This window comes from Hippocampus bargibanti, linkage group LG16, assembly GCF_051943395.1.
Source record: "Hippocampus bargibanti isolate YZ-2025 linkage group LG16, ASM5194339v1, whole genome shotgun sequence".
Classification (NCBI taxonomy): Eukaryota; Metazoa; Chordata; class Actinopteri; order Syngnathiformes; family Syngnathidae; genus Hippocampus; species Hippocampus bargibanti.
The window spans coordinates 2,359,979-2,379,532 of NC_142749.1; the positions used below are offsets into that span (position 1 = coordinate 2,359,979).

The 19,554-nt window shown below is 42.1% G+C and overlaps 1 protein-coding gene across 6 annotated transcripts in view; it reads right to left on the bottom strand.

The window, feature by feature from the left end:
* Positions 1–3,662: 3,662 nt before the first annotated feature.
* The window catches only part of nova1 (NOVA alternative splicing regulator 1), a 51,987-nt gene continuing 36,095 nt past the window's right edge, over positions 3,663–19,554 (bottom strand). For 2 of the 6 annotated variants that reach the window (XM_089017292.1, XM_089017293.1), the window contains exons 3-4: positions 14,100–14,266; positions 3,663–8,756 (exon numbers count right to left, since the gene is read on the bottom strand). In XM_089017292.1, coding sequence (XP_088873418.1) covers positions 7,737–8,756; positions 14,100–14,266 — 1,187 coding nt within the window. In that variant the 3' untranslated portion in view covers positions 3,663–7,736. The remainder of the gene's footprint in view (positions 8,757–14,099; positions 14,267–19,554) is intronic. The other 4 variants (XR_016117891.1, XR_016117888.1, XR_016117890.1 and 1 more) reach the window with 4 other exon arrangements.

Genomic DNA, 19,554 nt, shown 5'->3' on the forward strand with positions numbered 1-19,554 from the left:
TCAGACCAAACAAAGTACCCAAAATGCATTGTGTGTCACTTTCTCGGTCAGGGGTGTTCCTGACGTGACGTCAGGAATCGTCACCAACTCCAAAACAAGACTTCCTGAATATTCAGCGCGAGTCTTAAAACGTAAAATATAGCTATATGTGACGGAATCTGTAAAATATGCTCAGTAGAAGTCATTTGAAGTGATTTTACAAATTATGGACACAACTTGTCCGTAGGCGTCGGTTGACCTTTAAAATCAATTTCAAATTCATGTGACATATTTGTTTGCAGTTCAATGTCAGACAGACTCGAGAGGCGGAGAAAATGACGAAACAAGACAAGTGATGTTAAAATGAACATTTATAATGACTCTGTTGCCGTCGCAAAAATAATCTTTAAAAAACAATTCATTATTAACACTGAAATGCTGACTTAACTTGTAGTCCACGAGTCATCAAACACAACTCACTGAATTTCGTTTACAAACACAGTACTACAGTTACATTAAATAGTCATTACCGTTAAATCTATTGATGAGTAATGTTGAAATCAACACATGTAACAATGACACTTTTTGAAAATCTTCCCGCTCTCCCGCCGCGTAGCTGTCTTTGTCTTCAACAGTTAATCATCTCGGAAAACATTTTGCTTCTGAGATGTTTCTTTGACAAAAGCCAAAAACAGACTGGCAGCATAACAATGGTGCCCTGGCACTAACGTCTTTCAAATTAGGGTGATGCATGTCAAGAGGAATGGATCCAATATCCGTTCCGGTGAACTAACTAACATTAAATAATGTTCGGCTTGCTGCCTTTTGGCTCAGTGCAGAATTATTTGGCACTCATTCTGATGACAAAAAAACAACAACAATTGACACAAAAATCTTTCACCCATTTTCCACAATGGCACTATAAGGCATTGTCTTTACGTATGTAAATATAATCAGACATTTCATTTTGCCCTTTGGGTTGTTTCCTTGTGACAAATTAAAGGAGTGTTTCCAATCAAAATACATCACTTTGCTCGAGTTGATTTTTTTAGCATGTATGCTGTCAGTCCATTTTTTTACAGAGGTAAAACAAAAGTTAAACAAAAAATTAAGAAAAGGGGAAACAATCTCATGAACATGTTGTAACATACATTCGGTGTACACTCCTAAGCAAGTGTTCAACGCTGCACAAGAAAAAAACATAATGTATTCTTGTTTAACAAAATAAATGGTGAAACATATCCAACATGGACATGCGTTCTTGGGGGGTTATGGGTAAAAAATAAAACAAAACAAACAAACCCTAATAAATAAAGAAAAAAATACGGTCACGGTTGAGCGGCAAGAATATTCTTTTCTCAGATGAAAGTGGTCAGAAATAATGTTTTTGAAGCGAACTCCGTATCAGGTGATCATCAAACAGAAACGCAAACCGGCAGCATCGTGTCGGCTGTTTGACACACTGAGGCGCGGGTAGGTGAGGTTTTTATGGGTTGGGGCAAAGCAGCCTTGAATCAGTCCATTGTGTATAGCCATCCTATTGCCTTCTCACTGAAAAGGGCTCCTTTGGAGGCCAAAAAATGTCCGGAACACATGTTGAGTGAAAATACTTGTTTTTTTTTTTTGGGGGGGGGGGGGGGGGGGGGGGGGGTGAGACGGTAATGCATTTTGGCATTCAGAAATTTACCAGGAAATACGATTCAGCAGTGAGTGCTGGAAGCCTAAGAGAACCGACACATCTATACAACTTATGTAACTATAACTTAGGCGTTCTTCATTGAATTGTTTTCTTCTGTTCTGTTATGTTTTTTTTCTGTTATGTTGACGAGGCAGGAGAATCATCATTTTGCTGGTGCCGATTATGCTTCTTACGCTTAACTGTACACATTCCGTTCGTGCTTTCAGCCCCCAAAAAGGGAGAACCGACTTGACCAATTTTGTAGATTTTCTCATTTTAAAGACAGGCTCAACAAAAGGACCGATAGACAAAGAAAAAAAGTGCAGCTCCGTCATGGTTTCTCTTGGATGTTATTTCAAAATAAAGCATCTCAGTTATTGGCATAAACGTCTGCCTATGGGAATGTGAAGGACAACGCTTTTGAGAGAAGAAACAATGGGGCTGACTTCTCAATTTACTTTATTTTATTTTTATTTATTTATTTTTGTCGGAGACTCCAGCTATTTTCCATCATTCGCCCAACGGCATGAATGAATAGTTCAGAATAAAACAAAAAATGGATAAACAATAACTCAAAAAAAAACAAAAAAAACTTTTGCTTCATTTTCACACCTACTATGATCGAAGAATCAGTAAAGTGCAATTATGCATCATCAAACAAACAAGATCATGTTAACAGCGGATTGGAAATTGGGGTCTAACGTATCTGGTTCATGACAATGGCCGCAAGTGGCCTACCTGACTATAGCTGAAATCTGACAGATATTAATTCTACATGTTTGTGACTTTCCTGCCCTGATTTTCTTTACATTAAACACTGGTAGAAAATAAAATACAAAGTAATGATTACATTCATAGATTTTCGAAGTAGTCTTACAAGCTGTGATAGAAAAAAAAACAGGACAGGTTATATGAGGTTCAACCCGTTTGTTCAAAAAATTTATCTACTTTCTATGTGCTGATATCCCAAAAAAGAAAATAAAAGACAAAACAAGGAGCCGGTTACATTTTCAAGTTTGCGTGTTTTGTTTTGTTTGTTTAAACATATTCCTGAAACAATAAAACATGTCTGGAGATACCAACTTTAATCTGAGATATGAGTGCTGTGTCGGTGCTGTTTTTTTCTGGGCCAACATGACAAGAATAAACTCCTTTCCAAATCACGACACAAAAAAAAAAACAACTTTTAGAAACATGAGGCGAGTAAACTTAAGTGCTCTACTTTGGACCACATGCAGTGTTCTGAAATGTTATGTACGAGTCCCCTCGCATATTTTTCCGAAGTGGTATTTTTTTCTTCTCCAAAAATTGTTCTTGATACCATGCATTAGAAGACGTGCAAAAAGATAACACCTAACTCCACAACACATTTTTGATTGTTAATAATGGCGATGTTATGAATGCTTATCATATGTAATGCTTAAAGTCCATGCTGGCCAATAAGAGACATTGTGTGAAAAAAAACAGCAGTACTTAAGCCACAGGTCAAACAAACACGCACGGGATGCATGGCGTGTAAAAACAACATGAATCCATTAAAAAAAATAATCACAATCTTTTTCCTCTTATTCTATGTACCTATGGGATATAAAAATGATGCACAGACAGTTTGTTGTCCTTTTGTTTTCTTACATCATGGGTTTGATTATCTTTTCTCAACTTAAAAAGACAGCATTTGTTTGGCACTTGATCAGCACTTCTAAACAAGTTATTGATATCTAACAATTGATCGCACACCTACAATTCTCAGAAAGCTGCGAGAGGTCTAGTTTGGCACAGGTTGTACTATGAAGTCTATTATTACTTTTATGATCTGATCAATACCATGTCGCATCCTGTACACCTCATTGGATGCTCCCTGCCTCTTAAGCAGCACGTTTCTAATCAACTGACCAGACATCTTTTCACCGAAAATGTTTTTTTTTTCTTGTATAGTCGACTTATCAAATAGCAGCATCTTCATAACTTACAAAAAAAAAAAAAAAAAAAAGTAGTACACGTAAACTATTCATTGAAAAATTTTAGTAAGTTCAAAGGTTCATACAACAGACATAAAACACAAAAACAGGACAACATGCTACTATATTGCTTCCAATATTCTTTACATTTTCTTAACTGTCAAACTAAATAATCCGTGACAGAAATTTGGACACCACCGGTTGATGAGTCATCATAATGCACAAACAAATCGCAAAGCTAATCTTAATCAGGCGTAGTTGGCACTCCCATCATCCGCACAAGTATAACATAGTTCACATTGTATCGACAACGCTGGACTGCATTTAGACTACAAACTAGAATAGCTACAATAAAGTACATATAGATCATATGACGTGACATATTGTATTCCACAGAAATGAATTCTTGTCATTTTCACATCAGAGGATATGCATAAAGGTTGTCATTGTTTCAGCTTTGAGGTCACAAACAAGTTCCCCAAAAACGTGCTTTTGATTTAACTTGCGCCATCTGTTCCTTATGTTATGAGGCTGTGACATGAGCTCCGTTTGTTTCAGCTGACATATGAATGCTTAACCAATATCTGATTTCATCTGGGAAAAAAAGTCTCTTTCCACTTTTTTTTCTTCTTTTCTAAAATCCGACGTTCTTTTTTTGTGGACTGAATTGGACATGTTGAAGTAAAATTGCTGGTTAGGTCAAGTAGTGGGTGTCACAGTTTTGGAGGTGGGTGTATTCTGTGCATTTTTTTAAGCCTTTGTCAACGCTGCAGCCTGGCAAAATTAAGTTTTAATACCCTTCGACCTAGTGTATATCTCCCACCAGCAGCACACCCAACACCGCTCATGAGAAGATGAGACAGGAAAGGGAGGGAGAGAGAAATGGAGAGAAAGAGAGCACAAGTGTACTCTACAGGAGGATAAAGCACAGAGATCTATTCGTCACAGGTGCAACCTAAGAATGATGACAAACGGAGACATGCAGGGATGGGGGTTCAAATATTAAGTGAAAGAAGAAAGTTAATGAGGTACAGAGAGAGAAAGAGAGAGGGACACAGAGAAATAGAGCGATAGAGAGAGAGCGAAAAGTATTATTTGGCACTGTTTTGACCAGAGGTTTGAAAAATAGCTCCCTTCACTGAAGTAGTCCAGTTGCATTGCCGATCCCAACCCACCCTCCCTCTCCCTTGTTTTGTGCTTGTATTTTACTCCGCTAAAATATTGGGCAGTACAGTATTTAACTCGACAATTATTTCACATGTAGCCAGATAGGTCATGAAGGAAAAATCTCGACAGAGACAGGTCTATGTTTTTTTTTTTCAAACCTCTCACCGCGGTGTGTTCAGGCACCTGATCATATAGCTTTTGCCCAAAGGGGACGATTGAGTGATGGCCTAATGCAGGGGTCGGGAACCTTTTTTGACTAAGAGAGCCCTAAAAGTAAAATATTTAGAAATGTTTTTCAGTGAGAGCCACACACACGCACACACACGCAAACACGCACGCGTGGCCATTTTTCAACAAAATGTCAGAATGTATTATTTAAAATAACTTTGTGATAGTACTCACCATTAACAAGAATGGTTTTCCGTTCCTCATGATTGGTAAAAATCCAGCCAAACGATAGGAATTAAAGTGTCCACACGCGAAGTTACTGCTAGCTAGCCTGCACACGGCTCATTAGCTTCCACACTTGCTTTCTGCTGTATAGTATATTGATACTTGTCAAAGTGCCACTGACATTTGACTGTTTCATCGATGGTATTGTTTCATTACAAATTAGAATCAGAACCTTTTCTCTCCACGATGCCGAGTACGTTGGTTTATTCAACCTGAAGTGTATGATATTTTTTTTTACTCGTCTGGCTTATTTAAAAGGGCCGTTTACCTGTTTCGACAACAGCCAGTATCATCCAATCAAAATTGAACTTTCCGTCAACTGCAGTCCAAACAGAAAATGAACAGCGAAAAAGCGAGAATATGTATTTAATATTATTATTATGCAATCATCAAAAGAGCCATACATGGCCCCCGACCCCTGGCCTCATGGATAGTGTGCTTGCACGCGTGTGTGTGTGTGTGTCTGTGAGCAAGTGTGTGTGTTCGGATGAGACATAATTTTGGAGAAGAAACCCGATTACAAAGCGTCCTCAAATTTTAAAAGCAAATATGGTTGTTCTAATGGTCTTCAAGAGACATTTGGAAGATAAATGCTTTTATGGAGATGTCCCGCTTGATCAGTGTTGCCAACTCTGTGGAAGATAGATGTGCACGTGAAAATACACACTCACACACATCCCAGAAGTGACAGGCAGGCTCTTAATGTCTCACAGTGCAGTCTTTATCGACCAAGAGTAGTAAGATGAACACAATGGCTAGCAGCGTAGAAGGAGGCCAAGATACTCTTTCAGTGCTCAGAAATAGTTATCCCCCCCCCCCCCTCCCCAGCTTTCGATTCACTAATATCCACGAAAGACAGTTATTCCAAAATATTTACGTTTTATTACATAGCCGCCCAAAAGTTAGTGGTGTGTCATGCGTTTTGGGCACGATAAAAGGCGGCCCGGATGAACTGAAATAATGATTTTGATGCAAATTGAGAAGGATGGCTCACATGAAAAACTGTGACCAAGCCTTCTTTTCAAGTGTCGCTCTATTTTCCTTTCATTCGAAGATGCCTCTGAAGAATATTCGGTACCTTTATCAATCATTTGTTTCTTCACAGATAAACGATCGGCACAGCATGCTGTTTGGTAGTGCTCTTCCTTTTGTTCTGAACATATCGGTTCCCACTTGAGCGCCATTCGGAAATGTGCGTTCATTCTTGGGACAATAAGGCAAACCACTGTCAGGTATATGTTGGCCGCAGCCAATTTCGAGAAGAGTACACGAAAAAGGTCTGAGACCTTAACACTGGATTGCAAAGCTGATGTCAATGCTTCTCATTGTGTTCCAGCGTGGCTCGCATCTTCTGGATTACTCACGGCTGGGTGATAAATCAGCCAAGTGGGAGCAGGTCATCACGGGGAATGTCCAATAATAGCGCTAATCCGGTAGCACCAATAAAGGGTTAAACAAGAACCGACTTTATGGTGTTGAATGCCATGAATGGATCGACTGTATTTCAATGTTTGTGCATTTATGGGAGTGTTCACTATATGTTTTCGTGTTCAATATATTGATACATTCCTGTGTGTCTCCTCTATCCTCTCACGTGGATTATTGAGCCCCTGAACTATACTAGCAGATTGCATCTATGAAGTTCAGGCTGGGGCTTCATTTTTTACATTTCTTTCACTGAAAAACATTTGATCCCTGGTAAATAAAAAAGATCAATAGGCAAATATTTTTTTTACATTCAGAACAACCTGCATTCACAGGTTTAAATATATATATATCTATTTTTTAATTGAATCCGATTATATTCATAAATAATGGATTAAAAAAAAGTAATTTCAATTCCAGTATAAGGGTTCAACCAATGCTGACGTAGGAATTAAGTCAATTATTTGCTTCCCGTAAACTGAGGTGGCCTCAGGTGCTTGTTGTAAAATGGCTCCCCGCATAAAGAGCGCCCTCTGTAACGTATACAAAGAGGAAAGAAATGCGAAACAGCCCCATTAGATGGCTCGAACAATTTCACTGGACACATTCAACTCACCGGGAGCCGAGGTCTGTAACTGGCATCAAAACCTTTGAAACAAGATTAAAAAAAAACTCAAAGTAAATCAGCAATGAGGTTTTAGAGGAAGGTGAAACCGTACACCTCACCCTTGAATCTGCAGCTTGGCAGTGGACCAGTTCAGCTTACTCTGATCACCATCATCAGAAAGGACTCGACAAGAACTTTTAAAAAACATCAGGGACCACATCAGTCCTAAAACACATCCCAAAAAAAAAAAAAAAAAGAAATCACACACATTTGTCTTCAGTGTCTCCCTTCTTACCCCCTTACCCTCGCCTCCTCCTCCTCCTGTTTGATCCTCTCCTTTGATTTGGACAAAATAAACAAATATTTGGACGTTTCTCTACCTTCCTCATTGTGACTCTCTAGAATTCTCTGTTCTGTCTGTTCTGTCTTTCCTTTCCTTCCTTCCTTCCTTTCTTTCGCTCTTTTCCTCTTATCCGACTTTTTGCGGGTTGGTCGCACGCACGCCCTGCTCGTAGGTGATCCGCTGGCTGATCAGATACTGCGCTGCTTGCGTAGCTGCTGGCGACCCTGTTATGGTGACTTTACGGTTCCGAGTACCAGGAATAAACTCGCCCTTTTTGGAGATCTGGATGCGGGCTCCTGTTAGCTCCTGGTACTCCACCAGCGTTTTTCCTCCTTTTCCCAAAATTGCACCAACCAGATTCTCGGGTACGGCAATTTCAACCACGTCCTTGGCTCCGTCGGCGAGCTTCTCTGTTGCTAATAGGGAAGAGGCCATCAGTGGAGATGAAGCGTTTAGGTAACCATTGGAAGCACCTGTAGCAGCTGCAAGAGAACCGAGGGAGAAACTACCAAGCCCCGTCACCGGGTGGCCAGCGCTGCTGGAGGCGTCGCTAGCATAGGAGGCTAAGAGGTTAGCTGCAGCAGCGGCTGCCGGGTTTGCACTCGCCGCTACTGCGGCAAGGACACCGGAGGCTGCAGCGGGGTTAAGGCCCAAGCCCAAGGTGTTGGTATTGTAGCCATAGCTGGCCAGAGTGTTGAGGGCTGACGTGATGGCCAGGAGGTCGTTGCCAGAGAAGCTAGACATGGCAGCAGGGAAGGCACCCATTCCTGTCAAGCCCGCCTGGCCCAGAAGGCTGGAGGCAGTGGCAGCTGCCGCAGCCGCGTTAGGCAGCACCTCGGCCGTGTTGGCGTAGGGAGATCCGGTGGGGTTGGAGTTAGCAACTGGGCCGGAGACGTTGGAATAACTGATGTTGAGGCAGCTGCTGCTCTGAGGGTCCTCCTGGATTTTTTGAACTATGATTTCCACTGCCTTACGATTCTGCTCAGGCTCACCACTGATGGTTACCACCCGCTCCTGCAGGTTGATGCCCTCCGGCTTCTGGGAGAGCTGCACCCAAGCACCTGACTGCTCCATCACGGCTTTCACTGTGGCTCCACCCTTGCCAATAATCAGACCCGCGGTGCTGTTGGGTACAATCAGTTTCGCCTGCAGAAAAATATACATGATATAAACAGGGATGAGAATGACAAATGAGAAAAAAGTCTGAAAAAAAGGCGGGGAGGGACACACACACACACACACACACACACACACACACACACACACACACACACACACACACACACACACACACACACACACACACACACACACGAATATATACTGTTTTATCTATCTATCGATCGATCGATCGATCGATCGAAATAAAAGTCAACTTGCCGGGTCCATAGGTGAAGCTACTGCTAGCTAGCTAGCACGCTTGCTTTCTGCTGCCCCTCACAGTGGTACATTGATGCTAACGTTAACATGTGGCTTGTCATAGTGCCACCCCCAGTCTTCAGTTAAAGCCACGTGATTGGTCAAGAATGCAGCAGTGAGGGGGGCGGGGGGGGGGGGGGGGGTTACAGACAGAGAGAGTGTGAGGCCGTTCTCCAAAAAACAAAATGGCAGCCGACTTCTTTTTTTGTCCTCTATTCCCCGCCCCCAGTCTTTGGTTAAAGCCATGTGATTGGTCAAGAACGGAGCAGTGACGAGGGAGGGGGGGGGGGGGGGGATTAAACATTAAAGAGATAGGCAGACGACCGAGGGGGAATGAGCAAAAGGATAGAAAACAGTGAAATTTGGACTAGTTTCAACTTTGATAGTTCAAAGGCAGAGTGTAGACTGCAAGGTTAGAATATCCCATCAATCAGGCTCCACAAATAACCCGCACAGGCCATCTGTACACTTGATGCAAAAAGCTATCAACCCAGCTAAACAGAACACAATTGATGAGGAACAAGATAAAATTATCGCAGAGAATGCACCTACCAGGGATCATTCCTCAAGATGGTGAAAGAAGAAGGCTACGCTCCTCATCAAGTGTTTAATGCTGATGAAACTGGCCACCCCATTCCATCAAGCCATCAACGACCATCACAAAGGTAAATAAAATGACTTACTTATACAGTACAGTTTATTTCTTTAATTATAATACCATAGCACATTTATTACACATAAAATAAGGTATGGTTTGTGTAATTTTAAGGCTTAGAAAATTAGAAGGTAGAAAATTATGTTTTATGGGGACCTGGTAACGGATTATTCTCATTTTAATGGTTTCCTATGGGAAATTAATTTTTGGGATATACACTTTTCGCCTGACACACTCACAATTAATTAAGTTTGTAAGCCAATGTATCACTGTAGAATCCATCAAATAAGACCCAGTTCTCTCCACAAAGGCGAATCAACCTGATTGTTTTTTTTACTCGTCGGGCTTATTCAAAAGGGGACGTTTACCTGTTTTGACATCAACGGCACCTAAGTCAGGATCATCCAATCAAAATGGCGCTTTCCACCAACCGGCGTCAGTATCATTCAATCAAAATGGCGCTTTCCGCCAACACAAGCCAAAACAAGGAAATGAACAGCGAAAAAGCGAGAATATGAGCCAGATGCAATCATGAAAAGAGCCACATATCGCTTTTCTCGATAATGGTAATTTTGGTCGGAAAAAGTGGGACATCCGCTCTCATCCCTGTATAAAAATAGCAGCAAATGAAGAAAAGGACCTTTTAACAACATAAAACAGAAGGAAGGACAGCTCTGACTGAGTCGGAGCGATGCCAGTGCCTACTTTACTCAGCGATTTGTTAATCCTCGGGGTTTAAACTACAGCTGTCACATGGCTCTGTCTTGCTATGCTAAACTGGAGGTAAAAATAACCACATAGCCTCACTTTTTCCTGACATTGCCAGTCTGTGGGTCATGGCCTAGAGAATGACTAACAGTGGTAACCAATATACAAGGTGTCCTAGAAGTGAACTGTGCCTACCACAAAGAGACCACACACAACACAACTTGGTCCTGTCCAGTGATGGACGACGTAACGACTCTCCTGAAGGCCAAACAAAAATATCTCAATTGGCCCCCTGTGACTGGTTGGGGTAGAGTACATAATCCAGACTTTTTTTATTTTATATTTATTTATTACACATGGGGCAAAATCACATTGAGATCAATTTCTTATGGTTGGATTCGAATGGGCCCATTCACTAATTAATACGTGTACATTCTGGTTGCATCAACAAACTCAAGGCGAGAGGGCCAGATTTATGTGGCCTGCCCATCAAAGCAAATGATGTGCATGTTTCTTGCTAAATACCAACAATGCGAATGGAATGTAGCCACATGGGGGCACAGGCCAGTGTCTTATTGTGTTAGGAAGGGCATCCGCCGTAATTTTTTTTTGCCAAAACAAATATGCGAATCAAACCTCTAAATTCCATACCGGATCGGTCTAGGCCCGGGTTAACAACGGCCGCCATTGGTACTGTTGACCTTCAGGGTGCCAGTGGAAAATTGACTACTGTTGGTCAAAGGAAAAGAGAGAAATGGAACGCCAAGAGTATAGAACTAAGAGTAGGACCTTTGAATGTAGGAACAATGACAGGTAAAGGTAGAGAGTTGGTTGACATGATGCAGAGAAGGAAGGTAGACATACTATGTGTCCAGGAGACCAGGTGGAAAGGAAGCAAGGCTAGAAGCTTAGGGTCAGGGTTTAAGTTGTTCTATCATGGTGAAGACAGAAAGAGAAATGGAGTTGGGGTTATCTTAAAAGAGGAGTTTGTTAGGAATGTCTTAGAAGTAAAAAGAGTATCAGATAGAATGATGAGTCTGAAGCTAGAAATTGAAGGTGTGATGTTCAATGTTGTTTGTGGGTATGCCCCTCAAGTAGGATGTGAGCTGGCGGAGAAGGAGAAATTTTGGTTGGAGTTTGATGAAGTCATACAGAACATCCCGAGAAGTGAGAGGGTTGTAATTGGTGGAGACTTCAATGGACATGTTGGCGCAGGAAACAAAGATGATGAGGAGGTGATGGGCAGGTTTGGACTCCAGATGAGGAACGCTGAAGGGCAGATGGTGTTTTACATTGCTAAGAGAATGGAAATGGCTATTGTGAATACTTTCTTTCAGATGAGACAGGAACATAGGGTGACCTATATAAGAGGGGAGGCATAAGTACACAGGTAGAATACATTTTGTGTCAATGGCACCATCTAAAGGAAATCAGTGACTGCAAAGTTGTGGTTGGTGAGAGTGTAGCCAGACAGCATAGGTTGGTGGTGTGTAGGATGACGCTGGCAGTGGGGAAGATAAAGAAACCAAAGGCTGAAGTGAGGATAAAATGGAGAAAGTTGAAAAAGGAAAAGTGTTGCATGACATTTAGGAAGGAGGTAAGACAAGCACTGGGTAGGCAAGAGGTCTTTCCAGATGACTGGCAAACTACAGCGAACATAATCAGAGACACAGGTCGGAAAGTACTTGGTGTATCGAGTGGAAGAAAGGTAGATAAGGAGACTTGGTGGTGGAATGGGGAGGTGCAGGAGTGTATACAGAGAAAGATGTTAGCAAAGAAGAAGTGGGACACTGAGAGGACGGACGAGAGTAGACAGCAGTGCAAGGAGATGCAGCGCATGGTTAAAGTAAAGGTGGCAAAGGCCAAACAAGAGGCCTATGATGACTTGTATGCTCGGCTGGACAGCAAGGAAGGCGAGACTGATCTTTACAGGCTGGCGAGACAGAGAGACAAAGATGCAGCAGGTTTGGGTGATTAAGGATAGATATGGCAATGTATTAACAGGTGCCAGTAGCGTGATGGCAAGATGGAAAGAGTACTTTGAAGAATTGATGAATGAGGAAAATGAGAAGGAACAAAGAGTAGAAGACATGAATGTTGTGGACCAAGACGTAGCAAACATTAGCAAGGATGAAGTGAGGGGGGCGCTGAAGAGGATGAAGGGGGGAAAGGCACTCGGGCCTGATGATTTACCAATCGAGGTATGGAAGTGTCTTGGAGAGGTGGCGGTGGTGTTCCTGACTGGGTTATTCAACAAGATCTTAGATGGTGAACAGATGCCTGAAGAATGGAGACGAAGTGTACTTGTGCCCATTTTTAAGAACAAAGGAGATGTACTAACTACAGAGGAATAAAGTTGATGAGCCATACAATGAAACTCTGGGAAAGAGTAGTTGAAGCAAGACTAAGAGCAGAAGTGAACATTTGTGAGCAGCAGTATGGCTTCATGCCAAAATAGAGTACGCGAGATGCAGTGTTTGCTTTAAGAATGCTAATAGAGAAGTACAGAGAAGGTCAGAAGGAATTGCATTGTGTCGTTGTAGATCTGGAGAAAGCGTACGACAGGGTGCCCAGAGATGAGCTGTGGTATTGCACGAGGAAGTCTGGAGTGACAGAAAAGTATGTCAGAGCGGTGCAAGACATGTATCATGACTGTAAGACAGTTGTGAGGTGTGCTGTCGGTGTGACGGAGGAATTCAAGGCGGAGGTGGGACTCCACTAGGGGTCAGCTCTGAGCCCCTTCTTATTTGCTATGGTGATGGACAGGCTGACAGACGATGTTAGACAAGAATCTCCTTGGACCATGATGTTTGCAGATGACATTGTGATCTGTTGCGAGAACGGGGAACAGGTGGCGGAGAAACTAGAGATGTGGAGATATGCCCTGGAAAGGATAGGAATGAAGATCAGCAAGACGGAATATATGTGTGTGAATGAGAGGGATCCCAATGCAAGAGTGATGCTACAGGGAGAAGAGATAAAGAAGGTGGAGGATTTTAATTACTTTAATTACTTAATTACTTTAATTACTTACTACAGGTGTCATGTGTGATAGAAGGGTTTCAGCTAAGATGAAAGAAAATAGGATACGTTTTGCTGTGGGTGAGCAGCGGCAGCCACATGCGCCAGCGTTCACTCAACACAGAAGTAACTCAAATAGATAGAAAGCTAGCTAGCAAGCTAACAGATATTCAATAGATGGCTAACAGATAAACAGCAAGACAGCAAGCTATATAGCTAATAGATAGCCCGCTAGATAGCTCGCTAGCCAGCCAGATAGCTAATAGAAAGCAAATAGATAGCCAGCTAGATACCCAGCTAGATAGCTAGCTAGATAACTAATAGATTGATAAAGTGGTTCTTAACCTGGGTTCGATTGAACCCTAGGGGTTCGGTGAGTCTGTCTAAGGGGTTCGGTGGCTCCTCCACCACAGTCTTGTCTGCAGTTAGTAGGCACAGTCATTGGAAGAAGAGTTTGGTGAATGAGCGTATGAAACTGGTGGGGTTCGGAGCCTCCAACAAGATTAAGAACCACTGGATTGATAGATTATTGTGAGTTTGATACTCGAAATGCTTGTAGGTAACCTGAAAGAGCTGAGTGGCCGTGGCTCTCTGCTCCGGATGTATTTTGAGATGAAATGTGATGAGATAACCTTTATTTGTCTTATCATATACACCAAAACTGTCTTCTTCCCACAGCAACGTACCTGCTTGATACGGTCTGGGTTGACCGTAGTCTGTGGCTGCAGTATGCTGACAGGTTCTGGCTTCTGAGCACTCTGGGGCATCTCTCGGACTTTCTCTGCGATGAAGTTATGGACACCATTGAGAGCTTCAACAGTACCCTGTATCAGACAGACACGCTCGGTTGTTCCTGCAATGACAGAAGAAGGGGACAAACACAAAAAAACGGGTTACTTTAATATGTATGGAATGGATTGATGGGATTTGCCTAAATCTACATTTATATGAAGACTTCTTGGCAATGGAAACTGTTTCTTGACAATCTACAAAGTGACCCAATTACCAAGCTATTCCTTCCTTCCTCCATTTATACAATCAACATAGAAACAGCTGAAAGAAAGAAGTGCGCTTGGTTAGTGAGCCACAGGGGGCAGGTGGGGGGTGTAGGATTCCTCTTCAATGATGTAACTGTTTCACCATAATAACATTGGGTCTCACTTGCCTTGCAGTTCTAACAAGCTCAACCACCCCTGGAGATTCTTTTGACACCCACATTGTCACACTCAATTAAAAAAAAGAAGCTCACCCTTTTGTGTGGACTTTCCTGACTTGCTCTCTCAATGTTATTGTCCCTCAAAAACTAGAATAGTAGTCAGTGGATTGCACTGCACCTCCAAGGATGCATTATTCTATACTTGCCCACACTAAAAAATATTTTTGAAAGATCTCGATGGGTTGGGCAATGCTAATTCCACTCCACTAGTAATGTGCAAAATCAAAAATCTAGTCCATGTACAAAAACAGCCTGCAGATTGGCATACGTAACAAGCAACTTGGAAACTAAACACTAAAGGGACGACATGTTTGGAAAAAAAAAAGGAGCATGAAACACGGCCTACTTTCAACCCTCCCTTTGGAACTTATGTCTGATGAGGACATGCTTCATGTCAGTGGTGTCTTACTACAGTTGTGAAATTTGAGTAAAATCAGCTGGGAGAATTGGCACCGGACTTTAATCAGTTTTGTCTTTTGTGCAAACAACTGGTTTTGTAACTCCTCCAAACATATTTAACGTACTTTTCAAATAAAGAAGGATCTCGCTACGAAGCCCATATCTTCGCCTCCTTTGCCAAAAATGTTTTCTTTCATGGGTGAAGAGGTATAGTGTTTGTCGAGCGGAATAACTGGCACAAACACCAGCTTCTCTGAAGTCAGAAGGTCACTGAGTGTGATTGGAACCCCACATAATTGCCCTTCATCATCATAATGTGCCTGCATATGAGTTGCAAATGATGAGCAAAGTCACACCGCTACCTCGAGTCCATTTCTGGATGCGAAAGTGAGTGTGAATGAAACAACATGGTAAAGTAGAAAGAAGTAAGTGTGGCTTTTTCCCCTCTAACAGTGGAAACACAGCATAATGAATACAAAATGTGTGTACATTTCACAGAAATAAAATTACATCCAGAATACCAACGGTGTAGAAGACCCGTCTGGAGAATGTCCTGTGTTACTGAAGAACAAATATCACAGCAGATGTCAGGCTGCTTTTACACTCGGGAAAAGTGCTACTTTGCTATCACCCTTTTTCTCTGTGCCAGAGATCGACCCACCTTGGGTCTAAAACAGGGGTCAGGAACCTATGGCTCACGAACCATATATGGCTGTTTTGATGATTGCATCTGGCTCGCAGATAAAACTAACTAAATACATATTCTCGCTTTTTCACTGTTCATTTCCTGTTGAGGCTGCAGTTGACTGAAAGCCCAATTTTATTGGATGATGCTGACTTAGGTGCTGTCAAAACAGGTAAGCGCCCCCTTTTGTGTAAGCGGACGAGTAAAAAAAGACGAGTGTTGTACACTTCAGGTTGAATGGACCAAAGGATTCGCCTTTGTCGAGAGAAAAGGTTCTGCCGTATTTCTAATTTGCAATGAAACAATATAATCGATGAAACAGTCAAATGTTAGAGGCACTTTGACAAGCGTCATGATAATGTTAGCATCAGTATACTCTGCGAGAAACAGCAGAAAGCAAGCATGCAAGTGAATGAGCAGTGTGCAGGCTAGCGAGCAGTAATTTTGTGTATGGCAAGTTGACTTTCATTCCGATAGTTTGGCTGGATTATTACCAATAATGAGGAACAGAAAACCATTTATATTAATGGTGAGTATTATCACAAAGTTATTTTAAATAACACAGTCTGACATTTTATTGAAATCATACATACATATACAGTACATAGGTGTGTGTATGTGTGTGTGTGTGTGTGTGTGTGTGTGTGTGTGTGTATGTGCGTGCGTGCGTGTGTGTGTGTGTGTGTGTGTGTGTGTGTGTGTGTGTGTGTGTGCGCGTGTGTGTGTGTGTGTGTGTGTGTGTGTGTGTGTGTGTGTGTATGCGTGTTCTCGTTTGGGGACATCAGCCTGATTGCACGCAGCCCGGTGGGGACTCATGTACCCGTGGGGACCTAAAATGAGGTCCCCATGGGCAAATTGCTCTGAGAGACTTCAAACCATGTTTTAAAGACGTTTCATGACATTTCCTAAAGTGTCCCCACGGGGGCATTACAGACCAAAAAACTGTGTGAGTGTATGCAACCCTAATGTGGCAGACTGTGTACGCCAGGGATGTGTCCTCACACCAGTCCTGTTCAACATCTTCCTCCTGTGTGTGACACTGTTGCTCCATGAGAGGATCGAGAAGAACAGTGAGGTTACCATAGATTTCCGGCTTGATGGAAATTTATTCAACATCAGGAGGCTCCAGGCAGTCAGGAAAGTAAGATCAGAGCAAGTCATTGAACTCCAATATGCAGATGACTGTGCAGTTGTGGCCCACACCAGAAGCACTACAAGCTAGTCCAGGCATGCGCAAATTACGGCCCGCGGGCCACATACGGCCCGTTAGGCTTTTTAATCCGGCCCGCCGAACTTGTCCAAATTATAGTAAAAACAGTGTCTGAAACTCATGACAAAAAGTTAGCGGACAACAGGGCAGATAACTCTGAAAAGTTGCCTGCCCCATTTTTCACAACTTGAAACACAATAAAACGACTAATCACATTAAAATAAACATTGTCACAAAGTATAAAGTTTTTTTTAATTAAGGATGTACCTACCACAAATGCTACCTTGCTTAATTTACGTTAAATGTCCATGGCTGTAGATTTTGCTGCAGTCGTCATTTGTCATTATGGTGCACAATGCAACGTTTGCATTGCTTGCTAGAAGCCACTAAGCCCCTTTCACAAGTCTCACGTACACTTTACAGTCACGGTTTAATGTAAATTTACGTTTTGTAGCGTCACATATGTTGTTAGCTTCTTTTGAATCTGTCCTCTGGGCTGAGGTTCTGTGCATCTATTTTGGAAAATGATATCCAAATGCACGACCTTATAACGCTTGCGAAAGTCCGGAAGAAAGAAGCAGGCTTCTGATTGGCTGCCGTGCCGAGTATACAAATTTCAACTGCAGGTAGCCTATGTCTGTGTGCTTGGAGACGGTACACGTGTGCTGTTTGCGCGTGAAGGCGAGGGCGTCCGTGGAGAGTTTGTAGAGCGCGCGGTCAAGACTATCCATCCATGATTTTGCGGAATTTAACAGGTATTATTGATCTTGAATATTTCGTTGTGGAATCATATGCTTTGAATGTTGAAAGTGATTCCATTTTTCAATAAATGTTGAAGTCTTTAACTTTGCACCTTCGATTGAAACTTATTAAAACAGACGCAATCTTGATAAATCACAGTGCATGTTATTTTAATATATTTCCATTTCCTCCTCCCAGTATCTGCGAAATAGTATGTAAACGCTATATCTTGCATATTTCTTGAGACAAATTTATTAACTGATCAGAGATATTTTTCACATTTGAAAGATAAAAAATAAATAAATTGGGTTGTAGTGTTCTTACTGTGCTATGAGGTTTGTACACGCTACATTTAAAGGACAACCGGCACCATTTTTTGTTTCCTACTGACATCAGAAAAACGTCTTATAGCATCTAAAATACCCAAAACACGCAGGCTGATATTTTTAGTCAAATGAAAGACACCAATAAAAATGACTTCAAAATGAATCCGGAAATGGCCAGTTTCAGAAGGTCCCATCCCCTTAATCGTGACGTCACACCAAGACTTGCTCGAGTATCAAAACAATGGCTTCAGATTCGGAGAAGATGCTTTCTTGTTACTCATCCAGTTATGAATATGATTCAAATAGTTCTGAAGAGGAAAGCATACATGTTTGCAATTGATTAAAGGAGTCCTCCCATATCAATTCGAGCCGGCAATGACAGCAATGTAGCACCCAGAAAATGCAGAAGATGGCGCCCAAGATCCGTTGGAAATGGGATTACAGTAAAGTCTCGTGATATCGATATTATCGGGAGTCGGAAAAAATATCAATATAACCGGACTATCGATATATCCGATCCTGCGGCATGTACATTTTCTCCTTACGTTCATAGAAATAGTATCGTAATAAGCAGTACTATCGATATAACCGATATTGATATAACGATACTTTACTGTATTTGTCAGCTGGGAATTTGTGTCAGCGAATATCAAATAGTTGTCTTGGTGCAACACACAACGATTCACCATCGTGTTATTAATGTGTTTTCCTTCTAATTTCGCCATCAACACGGATCAACACGAAGTTTTAAGACCAAACAAAGTACCGCAAAATGCATTGTGTGTCGCTTTCTCGGTCAGGGGCGGTCCAAACGTGACGTCACATGGGGATCGTCATCAACTCGAAAACAAGACTTCATGAATATTCAGCGCAAGTTTTTAAACGTAAAATATAGCTATATGCTGTGGAATCTTTGTAAAATGCGCTCAGTCGAAGTCGTTTGAAGTGATTTTACAAATTATGGACATAACGACATCCGGAGGCGTCGGTTGTCCTTTAATGCTTTAGGTTTAGTATTTCCGGCCCAAACACTCCCTCCAAATGCTCCTGGCCCGGCCCCTCTGTCAAATTTTAGAACCCATTGCGGCCCGCGAGTGAAAAAGTTTGCCCACCCCTGACCTAGTCTCTCAGCTACTGCAGATGCCTATGGTAGACTGGGCCTCTCTGTTAATGTGGAAAAGACTGAGGTAATCTGTCAGTAGGCATCCATTCCTCCAGTTCATCCACCAACATTCACCATCTCCCATAAGCCACTAGCAATAGTGGACTCTTTCAAATACCTGGACAGCTTTCTCTCTGACGACTGCAGCATCGACAGAGAAATACAAAACCGGATCAAACAGGGATCAGCATCTTTTGGCAGACTTAGGAGGAGAGTCTTTCAAAACAAAGATCTCAAACTCCACACCAAGACTGCAGTTTATCAGGCTGTTATTGTGTCAACCCTCCTATACAGCTGTGAAGCATGGACCCTGTACAGTCGCCACCTCAGGATGCTTGAGGCCTTCAACATCAAGTGCCTACAATGCATCCTTGGGCTATCCTGGAGAGTCCCCCACACTGA